Source organism: Cynocephalus volans, chromosome 14 (assembly GCF_027409185.1).
Source record: "Cynocephalus volans isolate mCynVol1 chromosome 14, mCynVol1.pri, whole genome shotgun sequence".
In the NCBI taxonomy this organism is placed as follows: domain Eukaryota; kingdom Metazoa; phylum Chordata; class Mammalia; order Dermoptera; family Cynocephalidae; genus Cynocephalus; species Cynocephalus volans.
Genome location: NC_084473.1, coordinates 86259030 through 86285476, shown reverse-complemented (window position 1 = coordinate 86285476; position 26447 = coordinate 86259030). Strand labels below are relative to the sequence as shown.

At 39.4% G+C, this 26447-nt stretch overlaps 1 protein-coding gene across 1 annotated transcript in view; it reads left to right on the top strand.

Annotated features, from left to right (window-relative positions):
- Positions 1-2354: 2354 nt before the first annotated feature.
- ZC3H6 (zinc finger CCCH-type containing 6) overlaps positions 2355-26447 on the top strand; it is a 63391-nt gene continuing 39298 nt past the window's right edge. Inside the window, exon 1 of the mRNA XM_063078402.1 lies at positions 2355-2762. Within this exon, the coding sequence (XP_062934472.1) occupies positions 2731-2762 (32 nt within the window). The 5' untranslated portion in view covers positions 2355-2730. The remainder of the gene's footprint in view (positions 2763-26447) is intronic.

Genomic DNA, 26447 nt, shown 5'->3' with positions numbered 1-26447 from the left:
CTCGGGCAGGCCTTTTAATGTGGGGCTGGGTCATCTCCTAGGGACATGACTTCTACAAGCCATGCTAGAGTTTGGTTGTCTATTAGTGTAGAGTTTGGACAGAGCTGTTACGTGAATTCCATGGTTTTTGTGGTCTACATGTCATTGTTAGCTAAAGTCTATTGGCTTAGTCTTTAACTTAAAAAAATATATATATATATATTTTTTTATCTCTGAACACACTTCCAGATTCTAAACCCACAGCTTCAGAGGAGCACTGCCCTTCTGTCCTGCATACCGGCTGCTCACTCACCCCCCCCCCACCTTTCTTTCTGTTACCAAAGTAAAAAGACCAGGGCCTGATGCCATACTTCAGCATCAAACTTCCTAAGTGGTGCACACCAAGGGTTAGGTGAAAGAAACTGAGCTGAGATGCTGGGTACGGTTCAAGCTTTATTAAAGAAAGAAATCTGGGCCGAGCCCGTGGCGCACTCGGGAGAGCGCGGCGACGCGCCCGCCGTGGGTTCGGATCCTATATAGGAATGGTCGGTGCACTCACTGGCTGAGTGACGGTCACGAAAAAAGACAAAAAAAAAAAAAAAAAAAGAAAGAAAGAAAGAAATCTGCCGGGCTGTCCTCAAAATGGAGGACAGCCCGGGGCTGCCCTGAAAATGGGGGACAGCACCAGGTGTGGGGGTGGTAGAGCTTACACAGGTATGTTGGCACCAAGATCTGGGTGATGTAATTCTGGGGTGGAGATTGAGTTAGGCCATGGGAATGGAGAGTTCTGCATATGCGGAAACGCCTAAAGTTTCATTTTCTCGGAAACCATGAGGCTTCTTGTAAAAGAGAACGGGGGAGGGGAGGAGGTGGATGGTGCCATTTTGTACTTGGGCTTGTCTAAAATGGCGCTGGTTATGTTGCAGATCTATTATTAGGAAAGGAGGCTTTTCATCTAGGGAAAACTGCATTGTTTCACACTGTAACAAACCAAAGACCTTAAAGAAGGTTTGAAAGAAATTCTGACGCCTCCAGATACAGGGCACAGGGAAAACAAGTGCAAGAAAGGAAAACAGCACTGCTTACCTCAAATGCCTTTGGAAAACTTCAAAGAAATCTGCTATCCAAATTAGCTACAGTAAGACCTAACTTGAGAAAAATAATAACTAAGTATTTGAGTAAAATAGTTACAATAAAGTCCTGAGTTCTAATGTAACTTCAAAGGCTAACATTGTTCCTACAGATAAAATAGTTCCGCTTTCCTAAAAAGTTTCCTGGAAATGTATTAAGGTGAAAAGTGGCAACTGCCTGCAGAATTACCTGACAGTATACAGGTCCTGTCAACGGCTGCACTCAACTGAAAAACAAAAAACAAAAAACAAAAAAAGCTTGGTATTTTTTCTTTTCAATGTACGTATCCGAAACTTTTAATTTCAAATTTAATCTCATTGCAGTTGCTTCTGAATTCACTTCATTTAGGGATTAGCTGAAAGCGTTATTGAGCAAAGACAAAGGAAGTCAGATATTCAGGAGGATTAACCATTAAGTACATCATTTAAAAGCAAGACGCTTGCCTCATAATCAAGTTTTATTTTAAATAGTCCAAAACACGTCATTAAAAAATTATTTCTAAAGGCCACATTCATAAGTGTAAAGAAATGTAACGCTTTGCTTTTAAGATATTCTCATACATTTTACATATAAAATATTCTTACAAAATAATGTAAAGTTTATAGAACTATTTTAATAGTCTTATTTTATCGTCAAGTAATGATTGGGTAGATACTTCTGGTATGAGATATAAGAAAACGTTGCTGCCAAGCTATTTTCCTTAAAACGCAATTTTGAGCACTAAACGTTACGAAAGGAGATACTTGCTACAACGGTTAAGGACCAAGTACATTTCCCCATTATTTTATCAACGAAGGTTTTTGGGGTTTTTTTTTTTTAAAGACGACTCGACAGCCTCGTGTTAACAACACGCCCATATCAGATAATGGTTTTGGAGGCCATTTGTCTGGTGCAACTGAAACCCTTAGCGTCTCGCAGGGAAAGTCACGGCAGAGGATGGCCGGGCCGGAAGGCATCAGTGGGCCGCGCGGGGCCATGGGCCGCCTCCCCCGCCCAGAACTACTCAAGGTTCCATCCGACTCCGTCTCGGGCCTCCCGGCCCTGCCACCAAGCAGCCGCCTCCGCCACTGCACAGAGAATGGCGGAGGCCCGCCCCTGGAGGTGATTGACGGGCAGCCCCTCCAATGGTCAATGCGCTCGGTCCCGGCGGGGCTGGGAAAGGGCCGCGGCTGGCGGAGGAATCTCTCTTGCCCTTTAGTCCCGGGCAAGGTGTTGCGGCCGGCGCCATTTTCTCGAGCTGCCTGTCTCGGGTGCCGCCATGTTGGTGAGGAGAAATCACCGTTACGGCCACTGTCCAAATCCCCGCGTCGCTGCACGCCGCCCGCCCGCTCCCACGCCTCAGCCACCGGCGGCGAATAGAGACTAGAGCGGCAGCGCCTGCAGCGCGAGGCCGTTGCCCAGTGTTCGCAGTTAGAGCCCCATCTCTCTGGCGTGGTTGTTAATAGACTGGAAAGTCTGTGTCTGTGTCGCTCACTAGTAACCGTGAGTTTTTACCACCTCGTCACCTGTCGGCGGCGGCCGGGAGCAGGTACCCGCAGGCGGCGCAGGGGTCCTCCCCGCGCCCCGCCGCCGCCGGCCTCGCAGACCTGCCCTCCAGCCCCGCCCCGTTCTTGACCAAACATGACAGACTCTGAACATGCAGGGCACGACAGGTCGGGAACCCTTCTTGTCTGTCTTTCTGTCGGATAAGAGGAGGGGTCTGGGGCGGCGGGAGCGGGCCGGGGCCGGGCGCCTCCTGCATGACTTAGACGTCTCTGTGTGACTCCATCACTTCCATGACGCGCACTCTTATGTAAACCTCAGCATCGCGGCCGCGGGGGAGGTCGGCCCGGCCGCGCCCGCCTCTCCGAGCCGGGGTCGCCGTTCGCCGGCCCCGCCCCCGGCCGGGCACGTGCGAGCCCCCCGCCCGCGGCGGGCTCGGTCTGCGCGGGGCTGCTCTCCGCGCCCCGGCTCCGTGCTGCGGTGCTACGGTGCTGTGGTCCTCCGTCTCACCGTCCAGGGGCCGGCGTTCGCGGCCAAGTAGGAGCAGCCAAGAATTTTCAGTATCTGGTGTTGTGATATTTGATTACTACCCGAGTACACCTCTAAAAATAAACGCATTTGATTTTTAGGAAATTTTAAAGCAATCCCTAAAGGCCATGTGTTGTATACAGCCTTACCCCTTTGGAACTTGAAATGGCAGATTTCAAATTAAATATGTTAACACAGAATCCTTAGGCTTTGGTAAGCTTAGTGTACCACAATTTTCTCGTGAAGTGAAAACTCCACGGATTATTCAGTCTTGCCCGATTTTCTAGATATTGTATATCACTTCAAAATTTAACTGAGGTTCTGACTTATTTTTGCTTTGCCTTACGAGGAACATTCTTGGCTCCATTTAACGGTTTGGGGGTGTTTAGAGTATACTTTAGCATACTTAAGTTTTGGTTGGATTTCAAATTTATGTTCGTATCTAAATTATTAAAAGGAGAGCTTTCATTCATTAAAATTATTGGAACAAAATCCATTGCATCTGATTCTTATTTAGAATATTAATTTGAAGATCTAGACTCTCACTCCTTTGTGAATAGAAGTAATTAAAATATACATTGTACTCTAATATACACTTATATACCAGTTGCTGAAGTTTTACCTGTCGAGTAATGTGATCTGCTTTTGGTAAAGCATTCCAAACACTTTTTTTTTAACCCAAAAGTAAAAATCACAAACATCGCTGAAATTTGAAATATCTAAATATATGGCAGTCTTGAGAAGGATAAAAGTAATATGTCAACAACTTCTGTACTATAATAAAAATGGGTCCCTAGAAGTCAAGTGAATCAAACTAGTGATTTTTAGAAAGTAAAATGCACTCTTAAAAATTATGGGTGCATGAGCTTGCACTTACCCATTTTTCATTATTTTTTTAACATTATCTTTTTTACTAAAAAGAAAATTCTTGGAATGGATTAACTAATATCTTGAGAAGTTTCCTACTCTGAATATCTGTGGACAAACCAATGATGGGGTTTTGCTAATGCAGCCTAAAATTCATTCTTTCATATGGAAGAAGGAAATCTGTTCTCATCTATTAGTGCACAGAGTAACTTCAATATGTAGAATTATGTATTCTGTACAATGAAGAAGGCATGTCACCGAATTCGGGCATCAAAATAATTTTTCTAAGAAGGAACTGTGATGCAAGACCTTAAAAATAATTTGAAATTTTAAAATACTGGTCAGCGGTTACAAAGAAGATGTGAAAGAATTCTTCTTAAGATACATTAATAGTTTAGTAATAAGAACTAAAGATTAGGTAGTGTAGTGATAGCTAGTCTATTTTTGTTTTAAATTAAGAGTGAAATATTTTCTAGTGATTTCTGAAACAAAGAGGTTAGCTCCATTTTAACTTATCCAGTTGTTAAGGGGCAGTATTATTCTGAGGCAAAAAGAGATGGTTTATAAGATAACTTTTTCATACTTTTTTGGTCAACCAACATGCAAAGCAAAACAACTGTGTACATCAAAAAACAGTGAACTAGGAGTCAGGAGAAATGGTTCTAGCTCTAGCTTTGCTACCATGTAGCTCTGTGAACTTGTGCAGGGCTAGTTTCTTAATAAGAGGGTTCTATGAGAATTTTTGATTCTCATCCTTCTCTGGAGAGCTTTTATTAAAGTATTGATGCCATTTCCATTGATCTGGACCTCAGCCTGGGTTTTGAGATTTTTGAAAGCTCCCCTAAGTAATATGTGCCAAATTGAGAACCACTATTCTAGATCAGTGTTTCCCAATCTTAGCTAATCATTAGAATCACCTTGAGGAATAAAAATTTTTGTCCTGCCCAGAGCAACTGAATCAGAATCTCAAGGGGAGGGTTGTGGTAATCTGTATTTTTAATAAGCTGCCTTGATACTTAAGAAATTTGGGGGAAAAAATGGACTAAGTCTGTGGGCTCCCGAAATATTCTGTACTTCCATATTATAGTTTATACTGTAATAAAAGTTTCTATGAATTAGGTGGAGAAGGGTATATGAAATCTGGATATAGAGCTAGGCATTGTCTCAAGGATATTCTTTTTCTGACATTTAAAAAAATTAAGGCATATTGTGCATGCAGGAAAAAATCTGATTGATATTTACAACCTATTTTATACAAATTAAAATATTACTGTTATAAGTAGTAAATACATGACAGTGAGATTCTAAATGTAAATGGAATTCACAGAATGCATAATTTTTTCTCCTTTAAAAAATATTGTGCATGTTTTATATAGTGAACATTTTGCACAAGATTTTTTTTGCCAAGTGAATAATAAAAATCCATTTGGTATATTTTCCTTTAAATATTTTCATGTCTGGAGCAAAAACATTGTATTTTTTATAAAGTGTTAATAACATAAAAACACCTATAAATAAACTTGTGGTTGTGTAGAATGTGAGTAGAGGACTTCTGCTAAGCTTGGAGCCTAGTTTCCAAAGGTCTTTAGGAATAAATAAAAGAGATGATGGAGAGAAAGGAGTTGGGAGAAGTCAAAGGAAGAGGGATAATCCTTGTCTCTCTTCATTCAATTCTTCTCTTACATTCACTTCTCTCAGGCACAACCCCAGCCACCTGCCTTTATATTTCAGCTGGATGTTGACTCAGTTAAAACAATTCACAAACTCTTGGAGGCTAACTACTATGAGTCCCTGCTTTGGACACATCTACAGTAGAGTAGGAAAAGATAAATAATCCAAGTAACTATTACAGTATTTTCTGAAATATGCTAATAATTGTAAAATGTTTTTCAGGGTCTGCACTGGGGAAAAAGATAATTTTAACATAAACAACATAAGAGCCTGTGATTTTCAAAGAGTTTTTAATTGATAGGAGTCATAAATAATACTTTCCTTTGGGAGGTTATTCTTTGCCCATTATAAACAACCTCCCCACCTCCTTTCCCTTCTCTCCTTACTTTTCTTCCTCCTGTAAAACAAGAACAATAAAACTTCAACTAATTGGAATTGTAGTGGTTTACAGTCCCCCCCCCCACACCCCTATGTGGTAGGTAATCAAGGTAGTATTACAAGGTTCAGTGATTTGTCTGGTATCCCACAAATACATCCTAGATAAGAACGCAGGTATGCAATATGATTTTCACTCTTCATTAAGTTTACACAGGACAGTAATGGAGTTAAGTTCTGGCCTTTAATTCTTGAGTAGTTTGAAATTGTAATATGGTACATTTGAGAGAGCCCTCCATTTTGAATAAAACCCAGTTTCTGATCCTGGTCTTTCTTCTAACTTGGTTAATACTCTTCTCTTTCTCATGATTATTTTTCTCATTTGTGAAGTAAGGTAGTTGAACTAGATTATCTCCAATTTCTTTTCCCACTTTAAAAAGACATTTTTTTTCTTATCCTCTCATAAACAGATTCTTTCATTCACTTTTAAATTTCATTCATTACATTTTCATTTAACAGACATAGTGTTTCTTCTCTAAGTATAGTGTTAAGCACTGGTGAAACAAATCTGGATACAACATCATGAACTTGCTTTCCAGGATCTTATAATCTAGTTGGAGAAACAGATTGGTTAATACACAGTAATAGCATAAGTACAATGGTGGAGGAACCAAGTGAAGTAGGGGTATGGATGAGGGATTCAGGGAGGCATCATGGAATAACTAGGTCTGGAGGATGACTGAGTAAAGGTTTGGCCAAGTAGAGATGGAGATATATGAAAAGCATGGAGAAATAAAATGGCACAGTAGGTTCAAGGATGATCAAAGTGTTAGTCTGTGGAAAGCACACAACTATTTTGGGGAATGGGGAAAAGGCTTAAATAAATTTGGGGCCAGACCCTGAAGGATGTAGGGATCCCATCAAAGTTTTTTAAGCAGGAGAATGATTAAGTGCGTTTTTTAGTATGATACCTGGGAGCTAGGGGGAATGGATTATAGAAGGGGAGATCGGTAAGAGAAAGACAAATTAAGAAGCTTTTCAATTATTTTTGTTAAACATTAAGCACCTAATATTTGATATGTATTGTTCTAAGCACGGGAAATACAGCAATAAAGAAAAAAATCCTTGCTGTAATGCAGCTTACATTTTCTTGGGAGAGAGAGAATATAAATAAACACACATGAAAAACAAATGTGTTTAGGGAGGCACTTACTGAAAGAGTAACATCTTAGCAAAGCCCTGAAATAAGAGACCAATCCAGGCCCAGGACATTTGGGGAAGGAGCATTCCAGATAAAGGGAATGGGAGGTGGAAAAAGCCTAGAACCAGGAATGAACCTTGTGTGATTAAGGAAAAACAAGGGAGCAGTATGGCTAGAGAAAAGAGTGAGCAAGAGGGAGAGTAAAAAGGAATGTAGAGGGGTAATGGGTGATTTGTGTAGGGTCTTGTTAGCCATTGTTAAGGACCCTGATTTCACTTTTAAGTAATATGGGAGCCCCTGGGGGCTTTGAACAGAGGAGGGATGGAATCATGCTATTTTTAAAGCAGTAAAAAGGAAACTGCTACAGTAATCTAGGTGACAGGTGATAATGGTTTAGGCTGGGGGTGAAAATGGATTTTGAAATTAGTTTGATTGGAGGTGGAACCAACAGATTTGCTGGTAGGTAGATGTGGAATATGAGAGAAAAGGATGAACCAAAGCTACTGTGAAAGTCTAGAAATCAGATGATAAGGACCTGATCAAAGACACTGGCCATGAGGAACCAAAAAAGGTAAAATTTATGAGATATTTCTTAGCATTGATAGAATTGGAGATAAATATCTGGGAGTTTTTAGCTGAGCTGTTAATTGAAATGAATGAGATCAACCAGGTATGTGTGTTGTAGATTATGGAGAAGAGGACAGATGTTTTTGGGAGCCAAGGGAGGAGAAAGTTTCAAGGAAAGGGTGATCACAGAGCAGTAAAGAAAAATAAGGGTTAAAAATAGGTCACAGGATAGATATACATTATCCTAAATTTGAACATTTTAGTGTTTGAATGGAAGGGTGCTGTAGGTTTTGCAAACTGGTGGCCTTCAGGCTTAAAATCTGCCCACACTGTTGTTTGCCTGATGGGATGTTTTCAAATATTCACATTTGAATTACTTTGAGGCTTGACATGTGTTCTCCATCCCCCACAGTCTCATCATTCACACTGTGCAAACACCGCTGAGGTTGTGCTTCGCTCATTTAGGTGTCCGGCCTGACCACTATAGCATTAGAGTTTGTGAACCTTTATTATGTATTAAGTTTTCATCTGGACAGACTGGCTACCAAAGAGCCTCACCCTGCTGGGTGACCTTGAATTCCCAGGTCAAGCCTTCAGTCCGGGGCTGCCAGAGTATTCTTCTGTGCATTGATGCCCCCTGGAGTGGTGCAACACCACTCCAGATTTAGAAACTGATCAGTCTCAGAGTTGATCATACTCAGGAATGTTAATTCATGCTCACAAATAACAACGGCTAACATTTATTTGGCACTTGCTATGTGACATGTACTATTTTATGTGCTTTACATGAATTATTTAATCCTCACAACAACCCTAGGAAGTAGATTTTGTTATTAGTCCCCGTTTTTACAGATGAGGAAACAAACACTAAGAAAGTGGTAAATTTCCCGAAGTCACAAAGTAAATCAGTAGGAACTCAAGTAACCTGACTCCAGAACCCACACTTTTATCTGTGGATATACATCCCCATCACAGGAGAATGTATGTACGTGAGACTGCCAATTTATTCATGTAAAATGAGGACTAGATGTTCGTATCAGGGAGAGTATTTTCTCCATTTTAAATGCTGTGTGGAAAACCAAATGATCAAAAGTTGCCTAATGAACAATAACAGAATTAGAACAAGGGAGGCCCGGCCCCGTGGCTCACTCGGTAGAGTGCGGTGCTGATAGCGCCGACGCCGCGGGTTCGGATCCTATGTAGGGATGGCCGGTGCGGTGCGCTGACTGGCTGAGCGTGGTGCTGACAACACCAAGCCAAGTGTTACGATCCCCTTATCGGTCAAAAAACAAAACAAAACAAACAAACAAAAAAAGAATTAGAACAAGGGAGTTGGTTATAAATGACTAGAGGCATCAGGCTCTGATAAAGTCGTATTTCTGTCTTCATAATGTACCTGTCAAGCACTTAGTTGCATCTGTCTGACTTACAGAAGAATATCCTGTCTCCTGTGTAGTGCTTACATGTGCACTGCCCACATTCCTCTCTGCACCTCTCGGCTTTCATTGTTTCAGTTGATGACCCACCCCCGTTTCTGGTGGAAACATTTCTTTGCATGTTAATATTTTAAATTTAGTTGGTCATTTTTTAGTTGATCCTGTGTGCCTGACTTCCTAATCTCTGTTTTTGGTAATCTTCTTTTGGTTTTATGATTGAGCTTTCTGAGGACATTCTTGTTCTCAATATTTTTTGCGGGGTGGTTGGGTTCTGGGAGATGTTACTTGACAATCGATGCTGTGTACCAACCAAGATGGTAGTCATTAAATGACATTAACAAGAACAATTTCAGCAGATTATTACTATTGCTGGCAAAGAGCAAGCTTTTGCTATTATAAAATAATAATATATTTATAGTTATATATATAATTTATATTTGCTTACTTTTGGTTAGCTTTGTTTTTAATGTGAGTCCTGACTTAACATTAAACTTCAAATAACTATTTTAATACTTAAACTTTTATAAATTATACCCACATTCTTGAGTAATACATAAATAACCAGAACAGGTCACAAATATTTTTATTTTTATTTATTTATTTATTTTTTACATTGTGGCTGATTATTGCTCCCCATCACCAAAACCTCCCTCCCTTCTCCCTCCCCCTCTCCCCCCCAACAATGTCCTTTCTGTTTGCTTGTCGTATCAACTTCAAGTAATTGTGGTTGTTATATCTTCTCCCCCCCCCCCCCCGGTTTTGTGTGTGTGTGTGTGAATTTATATATTAATTTTTAGCTTCCACCAATAAGTGAGAACATGTGGTATTTCTCTTTCTGTGCCTGACTTGTTTCACTTAATATAATTCTCTCAAGGTCCATCCATGTTGTGGCAAATGGCAGTATTTCATTCGTTTTTATATCACAAGTATTTTTAAAGACTGTCCTAAGTTAATTATCATTAAAAGTATAACATAAAGCTACATAAAATCAATCGCTGTCTACATAAAGTTAGTATGAAAATAAAGAAGCTAGATTTGGAACTCTCATGATACTCAATATTTTACATGCATCACAGATTATGTTTCACATACTTTACTTAATTTGGTACATATAGAAAGAGCAGGTATTAATAACTTCATTTTATAGTTTAGGAAACAGACGCAGAGGGTAAATAACTTGTCCAAGGTGACTAAGCAGCTGAGTGAGAACCACAACCTATGTGTGGCATTCAGTTTTGGGACTCTTTCCATTGCTTCAAAATGATAGTTATTCTGGTATTAGACGCTGGATTGGGATATTGGACACTTACAGAGTTTTTTTTATATATATATTACTGAATCACAGATAATTTTTTGTCCTACCTCATCATAAATTCATTTTATATGACACCTTTACTTAAATCTTAAAATTTTTAAATGTTAATTTATAAATAAAATTGTCTAAACATTTTATTTTAAGGTAGTATGAAATCAATTAAATTTAGCTAACTTAGATCTGCAAGTTTTTATCTATGGAAAACAGGAATTCTTCCATTGTGTAGAAGTTTCAGCCTATTAAGGGAATTCATTGAAAATGCATAGAGATTAGAAGAACCAACACCTCTTTTACTCGGATTTTTCTTGATTACTGGCAGTTTACAATAAAAGGTTGTTAGATCACTGGTGCTTAAGGGTGGGGTTGAGTTCTTTATAAACTCTCCTTTTAGACCCATAAGGGAGTTTATGGGTTGATACCTACGTTATTGGAATATGTAAGATTCTGTTTTAAAAATTATATTAAAAAAAATAAACAAATGAAAATGGAAATGAATGATGCATTGAAGTAAGAATTAACCTATGTATTTTGGGTATACATGTATTGTACCAAATATACTTTTTTAAAAAATTCCAAATGGCCAAGTGTACAAACCAGTATCTGGCCAAAACTAGGGCTGAAGTATATATTATCATTATGGAATACGGTTCTGGCATATGTGAAGAAACATGAAATGTTATCCCTGAAGTTATTACAATTTATTGTTAGAAATATTAGCAGTCTTATTTTAAGAGTAGGACATTAGAGTGCAGTAGCAATAATTTCTCAGCGTTGCCTATTGCTAGATTATTGGGATTCCAGTTATGCACAGTACAGGTACTAAACAGAAGGTCACTTTCAACTGAGGTTAGTGGAATACAAGATAGTTGGAGGACTTTTTTCCTCTAACATCTTCATGTGTGTGTGTGTGTGTGTATAAAATATCTGGAACAAAAATGATTATGTTATACATAACTTTGGAGGTTTTTCTCATGAAATTTTGAAGTAGCAAAATTAATGTTTTGCTTTTAACACATCCACAAAAGATGTGAAGAATCTCCAAATAAGATTTTTTTTCGAAAGATCTGTGGAATAAAATAACTAGAAATTACACATAGTATTTGAAGTGATTTTGTTTAATGTTATGAATATTAGTATGCCAAACAAGTGAACAAGTTAGAATGATGATATATAATCTCTATTATTTTGCTTTGTATTTTTCATTAAAATTTATATAATTATTTATTAGCTGAAAAAGGATATAATCTTCTTCTTAAATATTATCACACTTTTTATTTGACTATTTGAAAACTATTAATTTCTTTTGTACGTAAAATAGATTTCATAATCATTAATTGCAACATTTTCCTCTTGCATTAATGTACATTTATACTTTATCTAATTGATAAAATTTCAACATATAAAGCACACAAGGAGATTTTCATTCCAGGTTGTACCTGAAACACCTTCTTAATTTGGAAAATGAATGTTCAGATACCAAGAGTAAATCTAAATGACATGGCTTTTCCATGTTTGACCTTATTATACTGATTAGATATAATGGTAACCAAATGATTGTTCAATCCCTGATCATGTGACATTCAGGGATACCAGAAATGACTTGAGGCAGGCCAAGGCAGAATTGGAGAAGCATACTTTTGCTGAATACTTAGGCCAAAGTGTACCTTGGAACATCTCTTAAAAAATCTACCCCCATCACAACCCTGAAATCCTGGAGCCCTAGTACCTCATAATTATAGTTAATCTGATATTAGATGCTGTATTAGGATATTGGACATTTATGAACCAAGTGCCCTTTTGGATTCTTAGTAGGTGACAGGTAATTACTGTCACCTTTCCCAGAGTGACAGAGACAGAAAAGATTACTCAAAGCCCATTTCTGCAGAGCAATGAGATGCCCAAAAGTATTAATCTCGGGAGCAATTCCTTCAAGAGAGAAGGATTCCTAGGAGTAACCCCAAATCAGGTTTTCTCTCAGTTTTTATTGTCCAGGCAAGAAAGTTACAGAAAAGAACACAGGTAGTTAATCAGTCATAGTAGGAGTCAAAAAACTAAGCTATATGAAGTACAGAAAGAAACAATGAGATAATCGTCATGGCAACACGTAGTTCTCTAAGAAACTCAAAGAAACAGCTGAAGGTGAGATAAGGAACATCCCCCAACCATTAACCTTGAAGCTTTTAGCTCACATACTTTCCCATCATTAGGTTTAGCTGCACCAAGGACAACTGCCCTTAGAGCAATCACTTCTGCTGTGTTACAATTTTTTAAATCTACAACAGAGACTTTAGTCCTGAGAAAGTTTTCTGTTTTTCCCAAACTTATCATTTCTATGTGTAATTCTAAAAAGTTAGGTTATACCTTAAACTACAGGGCTTTGGCCCTGCTAAAATCTAAGGACTGTGACCCTACTAAGCTACTACCTATGCTAAGGGCTTTGGCCCTACTAAAATCTAAGGACTGTGGTCCTACTAAGATAAAGGTTAAGGCCCTGTGAAGTACATGTGCTTTATTAATGTTAGTATCCTCCACAATTTCACCCTGGTTCCTTGTAGATTCGTCCAACAAGCATATCTAGAGAACTACTATATGAAAATGTTGTGGAAAGCACTGACTTTTTCAAATTTTGTTTTGATATCATGACCCCTAGAAGATTATTTTCTGACACTCATATTCTAAAGGACTTTTATTAGCTGAGATTTGTTTCTGTAGAATTTCTAGCTTCTCCAGTCTATACCGCAGAGCCTAAATCAAGAGGATAAATTGGAAGGGAATGAAAGTAAATGAATTCTAGTTTAGTTACATGTTTAAAAGAATAAACGAAATATAAAAAAATAATTTTAAAAATGTAGTCTCAAAACTACAGCAAGCTAATTCACAGTTTTGGTTTATTCACATAGTCTTTGCTTACTGCATAATGGATATTTGAGGAATGGTTTGGTTTTTCTTCATGATGTCAAACATACAAGCTTAAGGATATATTTAAAAAGTCTTAATTTCCTAGATTAATGTACAGCAGTACTTCCATCTGGCATTGGGTGGAGGGCAGGGAATTAAGCATTAACATGTTTTATTATCAGAAATCAATTCTATAGAAAACATTTTTTGAAGGAACCCTTTGTAAATAAAATATATGGCATGCCTTCCAGTTTTATTAGACAGTTACTGATTTATCCTTTTCTTAGTTACTTTGCATCATCTTTTCTGTTGTCACCATAATCACTATGAACCTGCATATGTCACAAAAGTATGGTCATTGCTTTATTTATTTATTTATTATGAATATTCATGAGATACAAAGCTGTTTGTCCCCCCTCCTGCCCATGATGTGGGGGCCAGATTCATACTGGGGGCATATCCATTACCAGAAATTACTTTTGTACCCTTTGTCCCCTCCCAATTATCCCCCAATCTCTCTCCCCTCCCCCCCCCAAGTCCAATTTGTAGCCCTAGAAATGTTCCCTCCCTCTGTTGGATCACGGCACTGCTGTGGTCTTTCTTTCCTGCCTTCTTTTCTCTCTTAGCTCCCACATATTAGTGAGCACATGGTATTTATCCCTCTGTGCTTTGCTTGTTTCACTCAACATAAGTTTCTTCAGGTTCATCCATGTTGCTGCAAATGAGAGTATTTCATTCTTTTTTATGGCAGAGTAGTATTCCATAGTGTATATATACCACAGTTTCCTTATCCAATCATCTATTGATGTACATTTAGGTTGGTTCCATATCTTGGCTATTGTAAACAGGGCTGCAATAAACATGGGAGTGCAGGTATCTCTTCGACATGATGATTTCCATTCCTCTGGATATATACCCAGAAGAGGGATTCCTAGATCATAAGGAAGATCTATCTGTAGTTGTTTGAGAAACGTCCAAACTGTTTTCCAAAGTGGTTGTACTAATTTATAGTCCCACCAACACTGCAGTAGTGTTCCCTTCTCTCCACACCCTCGCCAGCATTTGTTATTCACCGTCTTTTTGATTATAGCCAGTCTAACTGGAGTGAGGTGATATCTCAGTGTGGTTTTAATTTGCATTTCTCTGATGACTAGAGATGTTCAGCATTTTTTTATGTATCTGTTGGCTATTTGTATGGTTTCCTTTGAAAAATGTCTATTCAGCTCTTTTGCCCATTTTTTAATTGGGTCACTTTTTTTTTTATTGTATAATTGCTTGAGTTCTATGTATATTCTGGATATTAGTCCCATGTCAGATGCATAGTTGGCAAAAATTTTCTCCCACTCTGTAGGTTGTCTTTTCACTCTGTTGATTGTTTCTTTTGCTGTGCAGAAACTTTTTACTTTGATATAGTCTCATTTGTTTATTTTTTCTTTTGCTGCTTGTGCTTTCGGGCTCATGTTCATAAAGCCTGTACCCAGACCTAACTGCCAAAGTGTTTCACCTATATTTTCCCCTAGTAATTTTACAGTTTCAGGTCTTATACCTAGGTCTTTAATGCATTTTGGGTTGATTTTAGTGCATGGTGAGAGATGCATATCTAGTTTCATTCTTCTGCATATGGATATCCAGTTTTCCCCACACCACTTCTTGAAGAGGCAATTTTTTCCCCAATGTAGATTTTTGTTGCTTTGTCTAATATCAAATGGCTATAAACCTGAGGAGTGATTTCAAAGTTCTCAATTCTACTCCACTGGTCTGAATGTCTATTTTTATACCAGTACCATGCTGTTTTGGTTACAACAGCTTTGTAGTATGATTTGAAGTCAGGCAGAGTTATGCCTCCAGCTTTGTTTTTTTTGCTCAGGATTGCTTTGGCTATTCGGGATCTTTTGTTTTTCCATATGAAAGGTAAGATTGTTTTTTCCATTTCTGTGAAGAATGTCATTGGTATTTTGATGAGGATTGCATTGAATCTGTAGATCGCTTTGGGTAGTATAGACATTTTCACAATGTTAATTCTTCCAATCCAAGAGCATGGAATATCATTCCATCTTTTTGTGTCGTCTTTAATTTCTTTCAGAAGTGGTTTGTAATTCTCATTGTGGAGGTCTTTCACCTCCCTGGTTAAATTGATCCCTAGGTATTGTATTTTTTTGGTGACAATTGTAAATGGGCTTACTTTATTTCTCTTTCTGTTAATTCATTATTTGAGTATATAAATGCTACTGATTTGGGGGCATTTATTTTGTATTCTGCAACGTTACTGAAGTCATTAACCAGCTCTAGGAGTTTTTTGATAGAATCTTTGGGTTTCTCTATTTATAGTATCATGTCATCTGCAAATAGGAAAAGTTTGACTTCATCTTTTCCAATCTGGATTCCCTTTATTTCTTTCTCTTGCCTGACTGCTCTAGCTAGTACCTCTAGTACTATGTTGAATAGAAGTGGTGAGAGTGGACATCCTTGTCTTGTTCCTGTCCTTAAAGGGAAGGCCTTCAATTTTTCCCCATTCAGAATAATACTGGCAGTGGGCTTGTCATAAATGGCTTTTATTGTGTTAAGATATTTTCTTTCTATACCTAATTTGTTGAGCGTCTTTATCATGAAGGATTGTTGAATTTTGTCAAATGCTTTTTCAGCATCTATTGAGATGAGCATATGGTCTTTGTCCTTGAGCTTGTTGATGTGATGTATCACATTTATTGACTTTCATGTGTTGAACCATCTTTGCATCCCTGGGTTGAATCCCATTTGATCATAGTGTATAGTTTTTTTTTTTATTTTTTTTTTATTTTTTTAATTTTATTTTTATTTTATTTTTATTTTATTTTATTTTATTTTTTAATTTTATTTTGTCGATATACATTGTGGCTGATTATTGCTCCCCATCACCAAAACCTCCCTCCCTTCTCCCTCCCCCCTCCCCCCCAACAATGTCCTTTCTGTTTGCTTGTCGTATCAACTTCAAATAATTGTGGTTGTTATATCTTCTTCCCCCCCCCCCGGTTTGTGTGTGTGTGTGTGTGTGTGTGTGTGTGTGTGTGTGTGTGTGTGTGTGTGTGTGTGTGTGTGAATTTATATATTAATTTTTAGCTCCCACCAATAAGTGAGAACATGTGGTATTTCTCTTTCTGTGCCTGACTTGTTTCACTTAATATAATTCTCTCAAGGTCCATCCATGTTGTTGCAAATGGCAGTATTTCATTCGTTTTTATAGCTGAGTAGTATTCCATTGTGTAGATGTACCACATTTTCCGTATCCACTCATCCGATGATGGGCATTTGGGCTGGTTCCAACCCTTGGCTATTGTAAAGAGTGCTGCGATAAACATTGGGAAACAGGTATACCTTCGACTTGATGATTTCCATTCCTCTGGGTATATACCCAACAGTGGGATAGCTGGGTCGTATGGTAGATCTATCTGCAATTGTTTGAGGAACCTCCATACCATTTTCCATAGAGGCTGCACCATTTTGCAGTCCAACCAACAATGTATGAGAGTTCCTTTTTCTCCGCAGCCTCGCCAGCATTTATCGTTCATAGTCTTTTGGATTTTAGCCATCCTAACTGGGGTTAGATGGTATCTCAGTGTGGTTTTGATTTGCATTTCCCGGATGCTGAGTGATGTTGAGCATTTTTTCATATGTCTGTTGGCCATTTGTATATCTTCCTTAGAGAAATGCCTACTTAGCTCTTTTGCCCATTTTTTAATCGGGTTGTTTGTTTTCTTCTTGTACAGTTGTTTGAGTTCCTTATATATTCTGGATATTAATCCTTTGTCAGATATATATTTTGCAAATATTTTCTCCCACTCTGTTGGTTGTCTTTTAACTCTTTTAATTGTTTCTTTTGCTGTGCAGAAGCTTTTTAGTTTGATATAATCCCAATTGTTTATTTTTCCTTTGGTTGCCCGTGCTTTTGGGGTCGTATTCATGAAGTCTGTGTCCAGTCCTGTTTCCTGAAGTGTTTCTCCTATGTTTTCTTTAAGAAGTTTTATTGTTTCAGGGTGTATATTTAAATCCTTAATCCATTTTGAGTTGATTTTAGTATATGGCGAGAGGGATGGATCTAGTTTCATTCTCCTGCATATGGATATCCAGTTATCCCAGCACCATTTGCTGAAGAGGCAGTCCCTTCGCCACTGAATAGGCTTGGTGCCTTTGTCAAAGATCAGCTGACAGTAAGTGTGTGGGTTGATTTCTGGATTCTCTATTCTATTCCATTGGTCAGTGTGTCTGTTTTTATGCCAGTACCATACTGTTTTGGTTATTATAGCTTTGTAGTATAGCTTAAAGTCAGGTAGTGTTATGCCTCCAGCTTTATTTTTTTTGCTCAGCATTGCTTTGGCTATGCGTGGTCTTTTATTGTTCCATATAAATGTCTGGATAGTTTTTTCCATTTCTGAGAAAAATGTCTTTGGAATTTTGATGGGGATTGCATTGAATTTGTATATCACTTTGGGTAGTATGGACATTTTCACTATGTTGATTCTTCCAATCCAAGAGCATGGGATATCTTTCCATCTTCTTGTATCCTCTCTAATTTCTCTCAGCAGTGGTTTGTAGTTCTCATTATAGAGATTTTTCACCTCCTTGGTTAACTCAATTCCTAAGTATTTTATTTTTTTGGTGGCTATTGTAAATGGGCAGGCTTTCTTGATTTCTCGTTCTGCATGTTCACTATTGGAGAAAAGAAATGCTACTGATTTTTGTGTGTTGATTTTGTATCCTGCTACTGTGCTGAAATCATTTATCAATTCCAAGAGTTTTTTTGTAGAGGTTTTAGGCTGTTCGATATATAGGATCATGTCATCTGCAAACAGGGACAGTTTGACTTCATCTTTTCCAATCTGGATGCCCTTTATTTCCTTCTCTTCTCTGATTGCTCTGGCTAGTACTTCCAACACTATGTTGAATAAGAGTGGTGAGAGTGGGCATCCTTGTCTAGTTCCTGTTCTTAAAGGAAAAGCTTTCAGCTTTTCCCCATTCAGGATGATATTGGCTGTGGGTTTGGCATATATGGCTTTAATTATGTTGAGATAGTTTCCCTCTATACCTAACTTATAGAGGGTCTTTGTCATGAATGAGTGCTGAACTTTATCAAATGCTTTTTCAGCATCTATAGAGATGATCATATGGTCCTTGTGTTTGAGTTTATTAATATGGTGTATCACATTTATTGATTTGCGTATGTTGAACCAACCTTGCATCCCTGGGATGAATCCCACTTGATCGTGATGAATAATTTTACGTATGTGTTGCTGTATTCTGTTTGCTAGTAATTTAGTGAGGATTTTTGCATCTATATTCATCAAGGATATCGGCCTGTAGTTTTCTTTTTTGGTTATATCTTTACCTGGTTTTGGTATCAGGATGATGTTTGCTTCATAGAATGAGTTTGGGAGATTTGCGTCCGTTTCAATCTTTTGGAATAGTTTGTAAAGAATCGGTGTCAATTCCTGTTTGAATGTTTGGTAAAATTCTGCTGTGAATCCATCTGGTCCTGGGCTTTTCTTTGTTGGGAGCCTACTGATAACAGCTTCAATCTCCTTTATTGTTATTGGTCTGTTCAAATTTTCTACATCTTCACGGTTCAGTTTTGGGAGCTTGTGTGTGTCCAGAAATTTATCCATTTCCTCCAGATTTTCAAATTTGTTGGCGTATAGTTGTTTATAGTAGTCTCGAATGATTCCTTTTATTTCAGATGAATCAGTTGTAATATCGCCTTTTTCATTTCTAATTTTGGTTATTTGGGTCTTCTCTCTTCTTTTTTTTGTTAGCCATGCTAATGGTTTGTCAATTTTATTTATCTTTTCAAAAAACCAACTTTTTGATTCATTGATCTTTTGAATTGTTTTTTGGTTTTCAATTTCATTCAGTTCTGCTCTGATCTTAATGATTTCTTTCCGTCTGCTAACTTTAGGATTGGATTGTTCTTGTTTTTCTAGTTCTTTAAGGTGAAGTGTTAGGTTGTTCACTTGCCATCTTTCCATTCTTCTGAAGTGAGCATTTAATGCAATAAATTTTCCCCTCAATACTGCTTTTGCAGTATCCCACAGGTTTTGGTATGATGTATCATTGTTTTCATTAGTTTCAATAAACTTTTTGATTTCCTGCTTGATTTCTTCTTGGACCCATATGTCATTAAGTAGAATGCTGTTTAATTTCCATGTGTTTGTATAGTTTCCAGAGTTTTGTTTGTTATTAATTTCTAGTTTTAATCCATTGTGGTCTGAGAAGATACATGGGATAATTCCAATTTTTTTGAATTTATAGAGACTTGATTTGTGACCTAATATGTGATCTATCCTGGAGAATGATCCATGTGCTGATGAGAAGAATGAATATTCTGAGGTTGTTGGGTGGAATGTTCTGTAGATATCTGCCAATTCCAATTGGTCTAGAGTCTTGTTTAGATCTTGTGTTTCTCTACTGATTCTTTGCCTAGATGATCTGTCTAATATTGACAGTGGAGTGTTCAGGTCCCCTGCTATTATGGTATTAGTGTCTATTTCCTTCTTTAGGTCTAATAGAGTTTGTTTTATAAATCTGGCTGCTCCAACATTGGGTGCGTACATATTTATGATTGTTATGTCTTCTTGATGGATCAGTCCTTTTATCATTAAGTAGTGTCCCTCATTGTCTCTTTTTATGGTTTTTAGTTTAAAGTCTATTTTGTCAGATATAAGAATAGCCACTCCAGCTCGTTTTTCTTTTCTGTTTGCATGGTAAATCTTTTTCCATCCTTTCACTCTTAGTCTGTGTGAATCTTTATGGGTGAGGTGGGTCTCTTGTAGGCAGCATATAGTTGGGTCCTGCTTTTTGATCCAGTCAGCCAGTCTGTGTCTTTTAATTGGGGAATTTAAGCCTTTAACATTAAGAGTTGTTATTGAAAGGTGTTGATTTATTCCTAGCATTTTATTGGTTGTTTGGTTGTCTTAGGTGTCTTTTGTTCCTTGCTTTCTGATTTACTGTTTGGTTTCTTTGTTTGTTGGTTCCTTAGGTTGTAGATAGTGTTTTTGTTAGCTTGTTTTCTCTTCATGAATGCCATTTTTATTGTACTAGCGCGTTTAGATTTTTCTTAGGTTTTTATGGCAGTGGTAGTTATTTTTCAGGAACCAAACCCAGTACTCCCTTGAGGATTTCTTGTAAGGGTGGTCTTGTGGTAGTGAACTCCCGCAGTTTTTGTTTGTCTGAGAAATATACTATTTGCCCCTCATTTCGGAAGGATAGCCTTGCAGGGTAGAGTATTCTTGGCTGGCAATCTTTGTCTTTTAGTATTTTGAAAATATCATCCCATTCCTTTCTAGCTTTTAGGGTTTGTGATGAAAAGTCTGATGTTAACCTGATTGGGGCTCCCTTATAGGTGATTTGACGCTTCTCTCTTGCAGCTTTTAAGATTCTCTCTTTGTCTCTGAGTTTTGCCAATTTGACTATGACATGTCTTGGAGAAGGCCTTTTTGGGTTGAATACGTTTGGAGATCGTTGAGCTTCCTGGATCTGAAGATCTGTGATTTTTCCTATACCTGGGAAGTTTTCTGCCACTATTTTGTTGAATATGTTTTCAATGGAATCTCCATTTTCCTCCCCTTCTGGAATACCCATGACTCGGATATTTGAGCGCTTGAGGTTGTCTGATATCTCTCTCAGATTTTCTTCCATGTCCTTGATTCTTTTTTCTTTCTTTTTGTCTGCTTGTGTTATTTCAAACAGCCCATCTTCAAGTTCAGAGGTTCTCTCTTCAACTTCGACAAGCCTGCTGGTTAAACTCTCCGTTGTGTTTTTTATTTCGCTGAATAACTTCTTCAGTTCAGCAAGTTCTGCTACATTTTTTTTCAGGACATTGATTTCCTTGTATATTTCCTCTTTCAGATCCTGTATACTTTTCCTCATTTCATCATGATGTCTAGCTGAGTTTTCTTGTATTTCATTCAGTTTCTTTAGAATTATCACTCGAAATTCCTTGTCAGTTATTTCAAGGGCTTCTTGTTCTATAGGATCTAGAGTACGAGATTTATTAACTTTTGGTGGTGTACTTTCTTGATTTTTTGTATTTCTGGTGTCTAGTGTCTTGTGTGTGTGGTTGCCTCGGGTCTTGGGCTTCTCCGGGGATCCACCTTTCTGGTCAGCTTGTACTCTGCTGGGCTGGTGGATCACATACCACAGGGTGTGTGATCTCTGTTGAGCTTTCACTTTCTGTACAGGACTTCTCCCCGTTCCGTGTGCTCTGGCCCAGGCTGTTAGATCGTGCAGTGGCGACCCCACCGGGTGTGTGGTTTCTGTCGAGTCTCCGCCTCCCTGGCCGCACGTCTCCCCCCTCTGTGCGCACTATGCTGGGCTGGGGCGTGTCTGCTGCACCCCTCCTCTATCAGCTGGGCCTTCAAGACCCTGCTCAGCACCGCCTCGCCCAGGAAGTCTACCAGGTTTCTGCTAGGCACAGACGACCGGTCTGTCTGGGTGCCTTTGTAGCACTGTGTAGATCTTTCTCGGGTCTTGTTCACCTTTGTATCCCCCCGGTATAAACCGAGTCTAGTGCCCGCCTGCAGCCTGCTCTCCGGCAGGTTCAAGCGGACCTGGGAACTCTCCTACCACACTATTCCCAACCAGAAATTCGTTAGGCTTTTTTCCAAACTGGTGGTCGCAGAGATGGTATCTGCCTCCCAGTCACAGGAAGTTTACCGGGGCCGGAGTCCAGGGTGTGGTGGAGTGACAGTCGGCCCGCCCGTACTTCCTAGCCCTCCCAACACTGGTCGGGACGCCCCACACCCCCAGCCCCGCCAGAGAACCGCGGAGGGAGTGGGAGAGGAGGCCGGCCCGCAGGGTCCGGAAAGCCCCGCGCCAGGCCAAGCAAATGGGCTCAGTGATGGCCGAGCAGGGCGGAGCTGCCCGCACCTGGGAAAATGGAGGCAGCACCGGGGCAGTGAGTGGCCTGGTGGTGCAGGCGGGAGCCGCGTGGGCATCCACCCCCCGAACAGAGCTGTGCCAGGGATCACTCACAGTGCTGTGCCAGGTCGGGCGCTCGCTCTGTCTCTGGTTTGTTGCCTTCCGTGTTCTCGGCGCTGCCGCCTCGGGCTGTTCAGTCGCAGCGCCGCTCGGGCGCACCCAGGAATCTTCTTTAATGCCGGCCTGAAACCTCGAATCCTGAATAGGGCAGCTGGCCGCCTTCAGTGCGGCCCCAGCCTCCGGGATCCTGGCTGCATCCACAGCAGCCCTGGCGCCGTGTTCCCTGTTTCAAGACTCGCTTTTGCAGCTAAGAATCAGTTCTTTTCCTGCTCCACACTTCAAAGCTGTTGCCTGTAAATGAGGCAGCCTCTCCTGCCGGGGGCAAAGTGGCGTTGAGCCCCCACGACCGGCCAGCAGCAGCAGTCCTCCCTTAAGAGATGGCCAGAGGAAGGTCCACAAGTTTCCCGGCTGCCTGAGGCCCAGTAGCCACCTTTTCCACCTCAGCTACTCCGTGCCAGCCGCCGCAGCCGCCGCCATCTTGAAACTCCGTGTATAGTTTTTTTGATATGTTGCTGTATTCTAATTGCTAATATTTTGTTGAGGATTTTAGCATCTAGGCTTATCACAGATGTTCGCCTGTAATTTTCTTTTTTTGTTGTGTCTTTATCTGGTTTTGGTATCAGAGTTAGGTTGGCCTCATAGAATGAGTTTGGGAGAGTAGCATCTGTTTTAATTGTTTGGAACAGTTTCATGAGAATTGGTATTAACTCCTCTTTAAAAGTTTGATAGAATTCAGCTGTAAAGCCATCCAGACCCAGACTTTTCTTTGTTGGAAGACTGCTTAATTACTGCTTCAATCTCCTTGCTTGTTACTGGTCTGTTCTGGTTTTCTAACTCTTCTTGGTTCAGTCTTAGTAATTTATATGTGTCTAAAAACTTGTCCATATCTTCCAGATTTTCAAATTTGTTGTCATACAGTTGTTTATAACAGTCTCTAATGATTCTTTGTATTTCTGTGGTGCCAGTTGTAATGTCTTCCTTTTCATTTCTGATTTTTGTTATTTGGGTCTTCTCTCCTTTTTTTTTGTTAATCTAGGTAATGGTGTGTATTTTATTTATCTTCTCGAAAAGTCAACTTTTATTTTGTTGAGCTTTTCTATTGTTTTTTGGGTCTCTATTTCATTTAGTTCTGCTCTGATCTTAATTATTTCTTTCTGTCTCCTGCCTTTAGGTTTGGATTGTTGTTGTTTTTCTAGTTCTTTGAGGTGTAGTGTTAGGTCATTTATTTGGCATCTTTCCTTTTTTTTTTTTTTTTTTTTTTGTCTTTTTGTGACCAGTAAGGGGATCACAACCCTTGGCTCAGTGTCGCCCAAACCGTGCTCAGCCAGTGAGTGCACCGGCCGTTCCTATATAGGATCCGAACCCGCGGCGGGAGTGCTGCTGCACTCCCAAGCGCTGCACTCTCCCAAGTGCGCCACGGGACTGGCCCTTTCCATTTTTTTGATATAAGCATTTACTGCAATAAATTTGCCTCTTAGTACTGCTTTTGCAGTATCCCACAAGTTTTGGTATGATGTATCTTTATTTTCATTAGTTTTTAGAAAATTTTGATTTCCTGTTTAATTTCTTCTTGGACCCATAGGTCATCCAGGAGCTTATTATTTATTTTCCTGTATTTGTATAGCTTCCAGTGATTTGCTTATTGTTTGTCTCCAGTTTTATCTCCATTGTGGTCTGAAAAGATTGTTGGAATGATTTCAGTTTTTTAGAATTTGCTGAGACTAGATTTGTGACCTAATATGTGATCTGTCCTGGAGAATGTACCATGAGCTGATGAGAGGAAAGTGTATTCTTTAGTTGTTGGGTGAAACGTTCTGTATATATCTGCCAAGTCCAGTTGGTCTAGGGTGTAGATTAAATCCTGTGTCTCTTTGTTGACTTGTTGCCTGGAAGTCCTGTCCCATACTGAGAGAAGGGTTTTCAGATCACCTACTATTAATGTATTAAGTCCTATCTCCTTCTTTAGGTCTAAGAGTGTTTGCTTAATATATCTGGGTGCTCCAGTATTGGGTTCATACATGTTTATGATTGTTATGTCTTCTAGCTGGATAGTTCCCTTTATCATTATATAATGGCCTTCTTTGTGTTTCTTAATGTTGTTTGGTTTAAAGTCTATTTTGTCTGATTTAAGAATAGCTACTCCTGCTCATTTTTGGTTTCCATTTTCATGGTATATCTTTTTCCACCCCTTCACTTTTAGTCTATGAGTGTCTTTACAGGTGAGGTGGGTCTCTTGAAGACAGCATATACTTGGGTCTAGCTTTTTAATCCAGTCAGTTAGTCTGTGTCTTTTGAATGGGGAGTTTAGTCCATTCACATTCAGAGTAGTTACTGAGAGTAGTTTAATTCCTGTCTTTTAATTGCTACTTGTTTAGGTGGTTTAAATATCTTTTGATAATTATTTCCCCTTTTATTTCTCTTCTTCAATGTGAGTTGGGAATTTAAGGCAGAATGATTTAGCTTCTTTATCTTTCTTGCTGGCATTTTTGTTTTAACTGTGGGTTTTGCTCTTTCTTGTGTATTTGTGATTATGGTCACCATTATTCAGATTCCAGATGAATGATCCCATGAGAATTTCTTGCAGGACTGGTCATGTGGCAAACTCCCACAACTTTTGTTTATCTGGGAAATACACTATTTCTCCCTCATTTCTGAAGGAGAGCCTTGCTGGGTAAAGAATTCTTGGCTGGCAGTTTTTTTCTTTTAGTATTCTGAATATATCATTCCACTTTCTTCTGGCCTGTAGGGTTTCGGTTGAGAAGTCTGCTGTTAGTTTGATGGGGGTTCCCCTATAAGTGACCTGACGCTTTTCTTGCTGCTTATGGAATTCTCTCTTTGTCTTTGAGCTTTGCAAATTTAACTATAATATGTCTTGGGGAGGATCTTTTTGGGTTGAATCTGGGGACCTTTGAGCTTCCTGGACCTGAAGGTCTGTATGTCACCCTACACCTGGGAAGCTTTCTGTTACTATTTCCTTGAGTAGGTTTTTGATATCTTTTCCTTTCTCTTGCCCTTCAGGAATACCCAGAATTAGGATGTTAGAGAGCACTTGAGGTTGTCTGCTATCTCTTGTAGGTTTTCCTCATTATTTTTAATTCTTTTTTCCTATTTTTTGTCTGCCTGACTTATTTGAAAAAGAGCATCTTCAGGCTCTGAAATTCTTTCTTCTGCTTGCTTTACCCTGCTGCTCAAGCTCTCAGTCATGTTATTTATCTCATTGAGTGAGTCTTTCATTTTTAGTTCTGCTACACTCTTTTTTACGGTATTAATCTCTTTGTAGATTTCCTTCTTCATATTCTGGATGTTTTTTCTTGTTTCATTGTGTTCTCTAATTGAATCTTCCATTATTTATTCAAGTTTTCTTAAGATCATTGCTCGAAATTCTTTTTCAGACTTTTTAAGGATTCCCTGTTCCATGGAGTCTGACTTTGGGGCATTACTGTATCCTTTCGGTGGTGTCATTTCTTCTTGATTGTTTATGCTAGAGTTTTTTTGCTAATGCTTGGTCATTTGGTAGGGGGTTTGCTACTTCTGTTACAGTGTGGTTGGCTGTGGAGTGGCCTTGGTTGCTATTGTGGGGGTGAATTTGTCTTTGCTGACAGAAGGTGTTGTGGTGGTTATGTTAAACCACCTTGGTTCCTGTTCTAGACTCTGTGGTCGCAGAATGAGTCCCTAGCACCATGGAGTTCTGCTGGGCCAAACTTGGTGGGTCGGAACTATAGGTTGGTGCTACCTCCTGGGTCTGAGGTGGGATGAGGGGCTGCGTGGAGGCCGCATGGTTCCACTGGCTGGTGTTGCTGCCAGCCGCCCCCCAGGTGGGCTCACCTACGCGGTGCCAGTTCAGGGCGTAGGGGCGGGTCTTGGAGCTCCCCCGCTGCCTGGGTCCGAGGCTGCGGGATGAGGGGCCGCGTGTAGCTGCCTGGTTCTGCTGTCTGGTGCTGCTGCTGGCCGCTTCCAGCGGGCCCACGTGCGCAGAGCCGGTTGAGGGCGC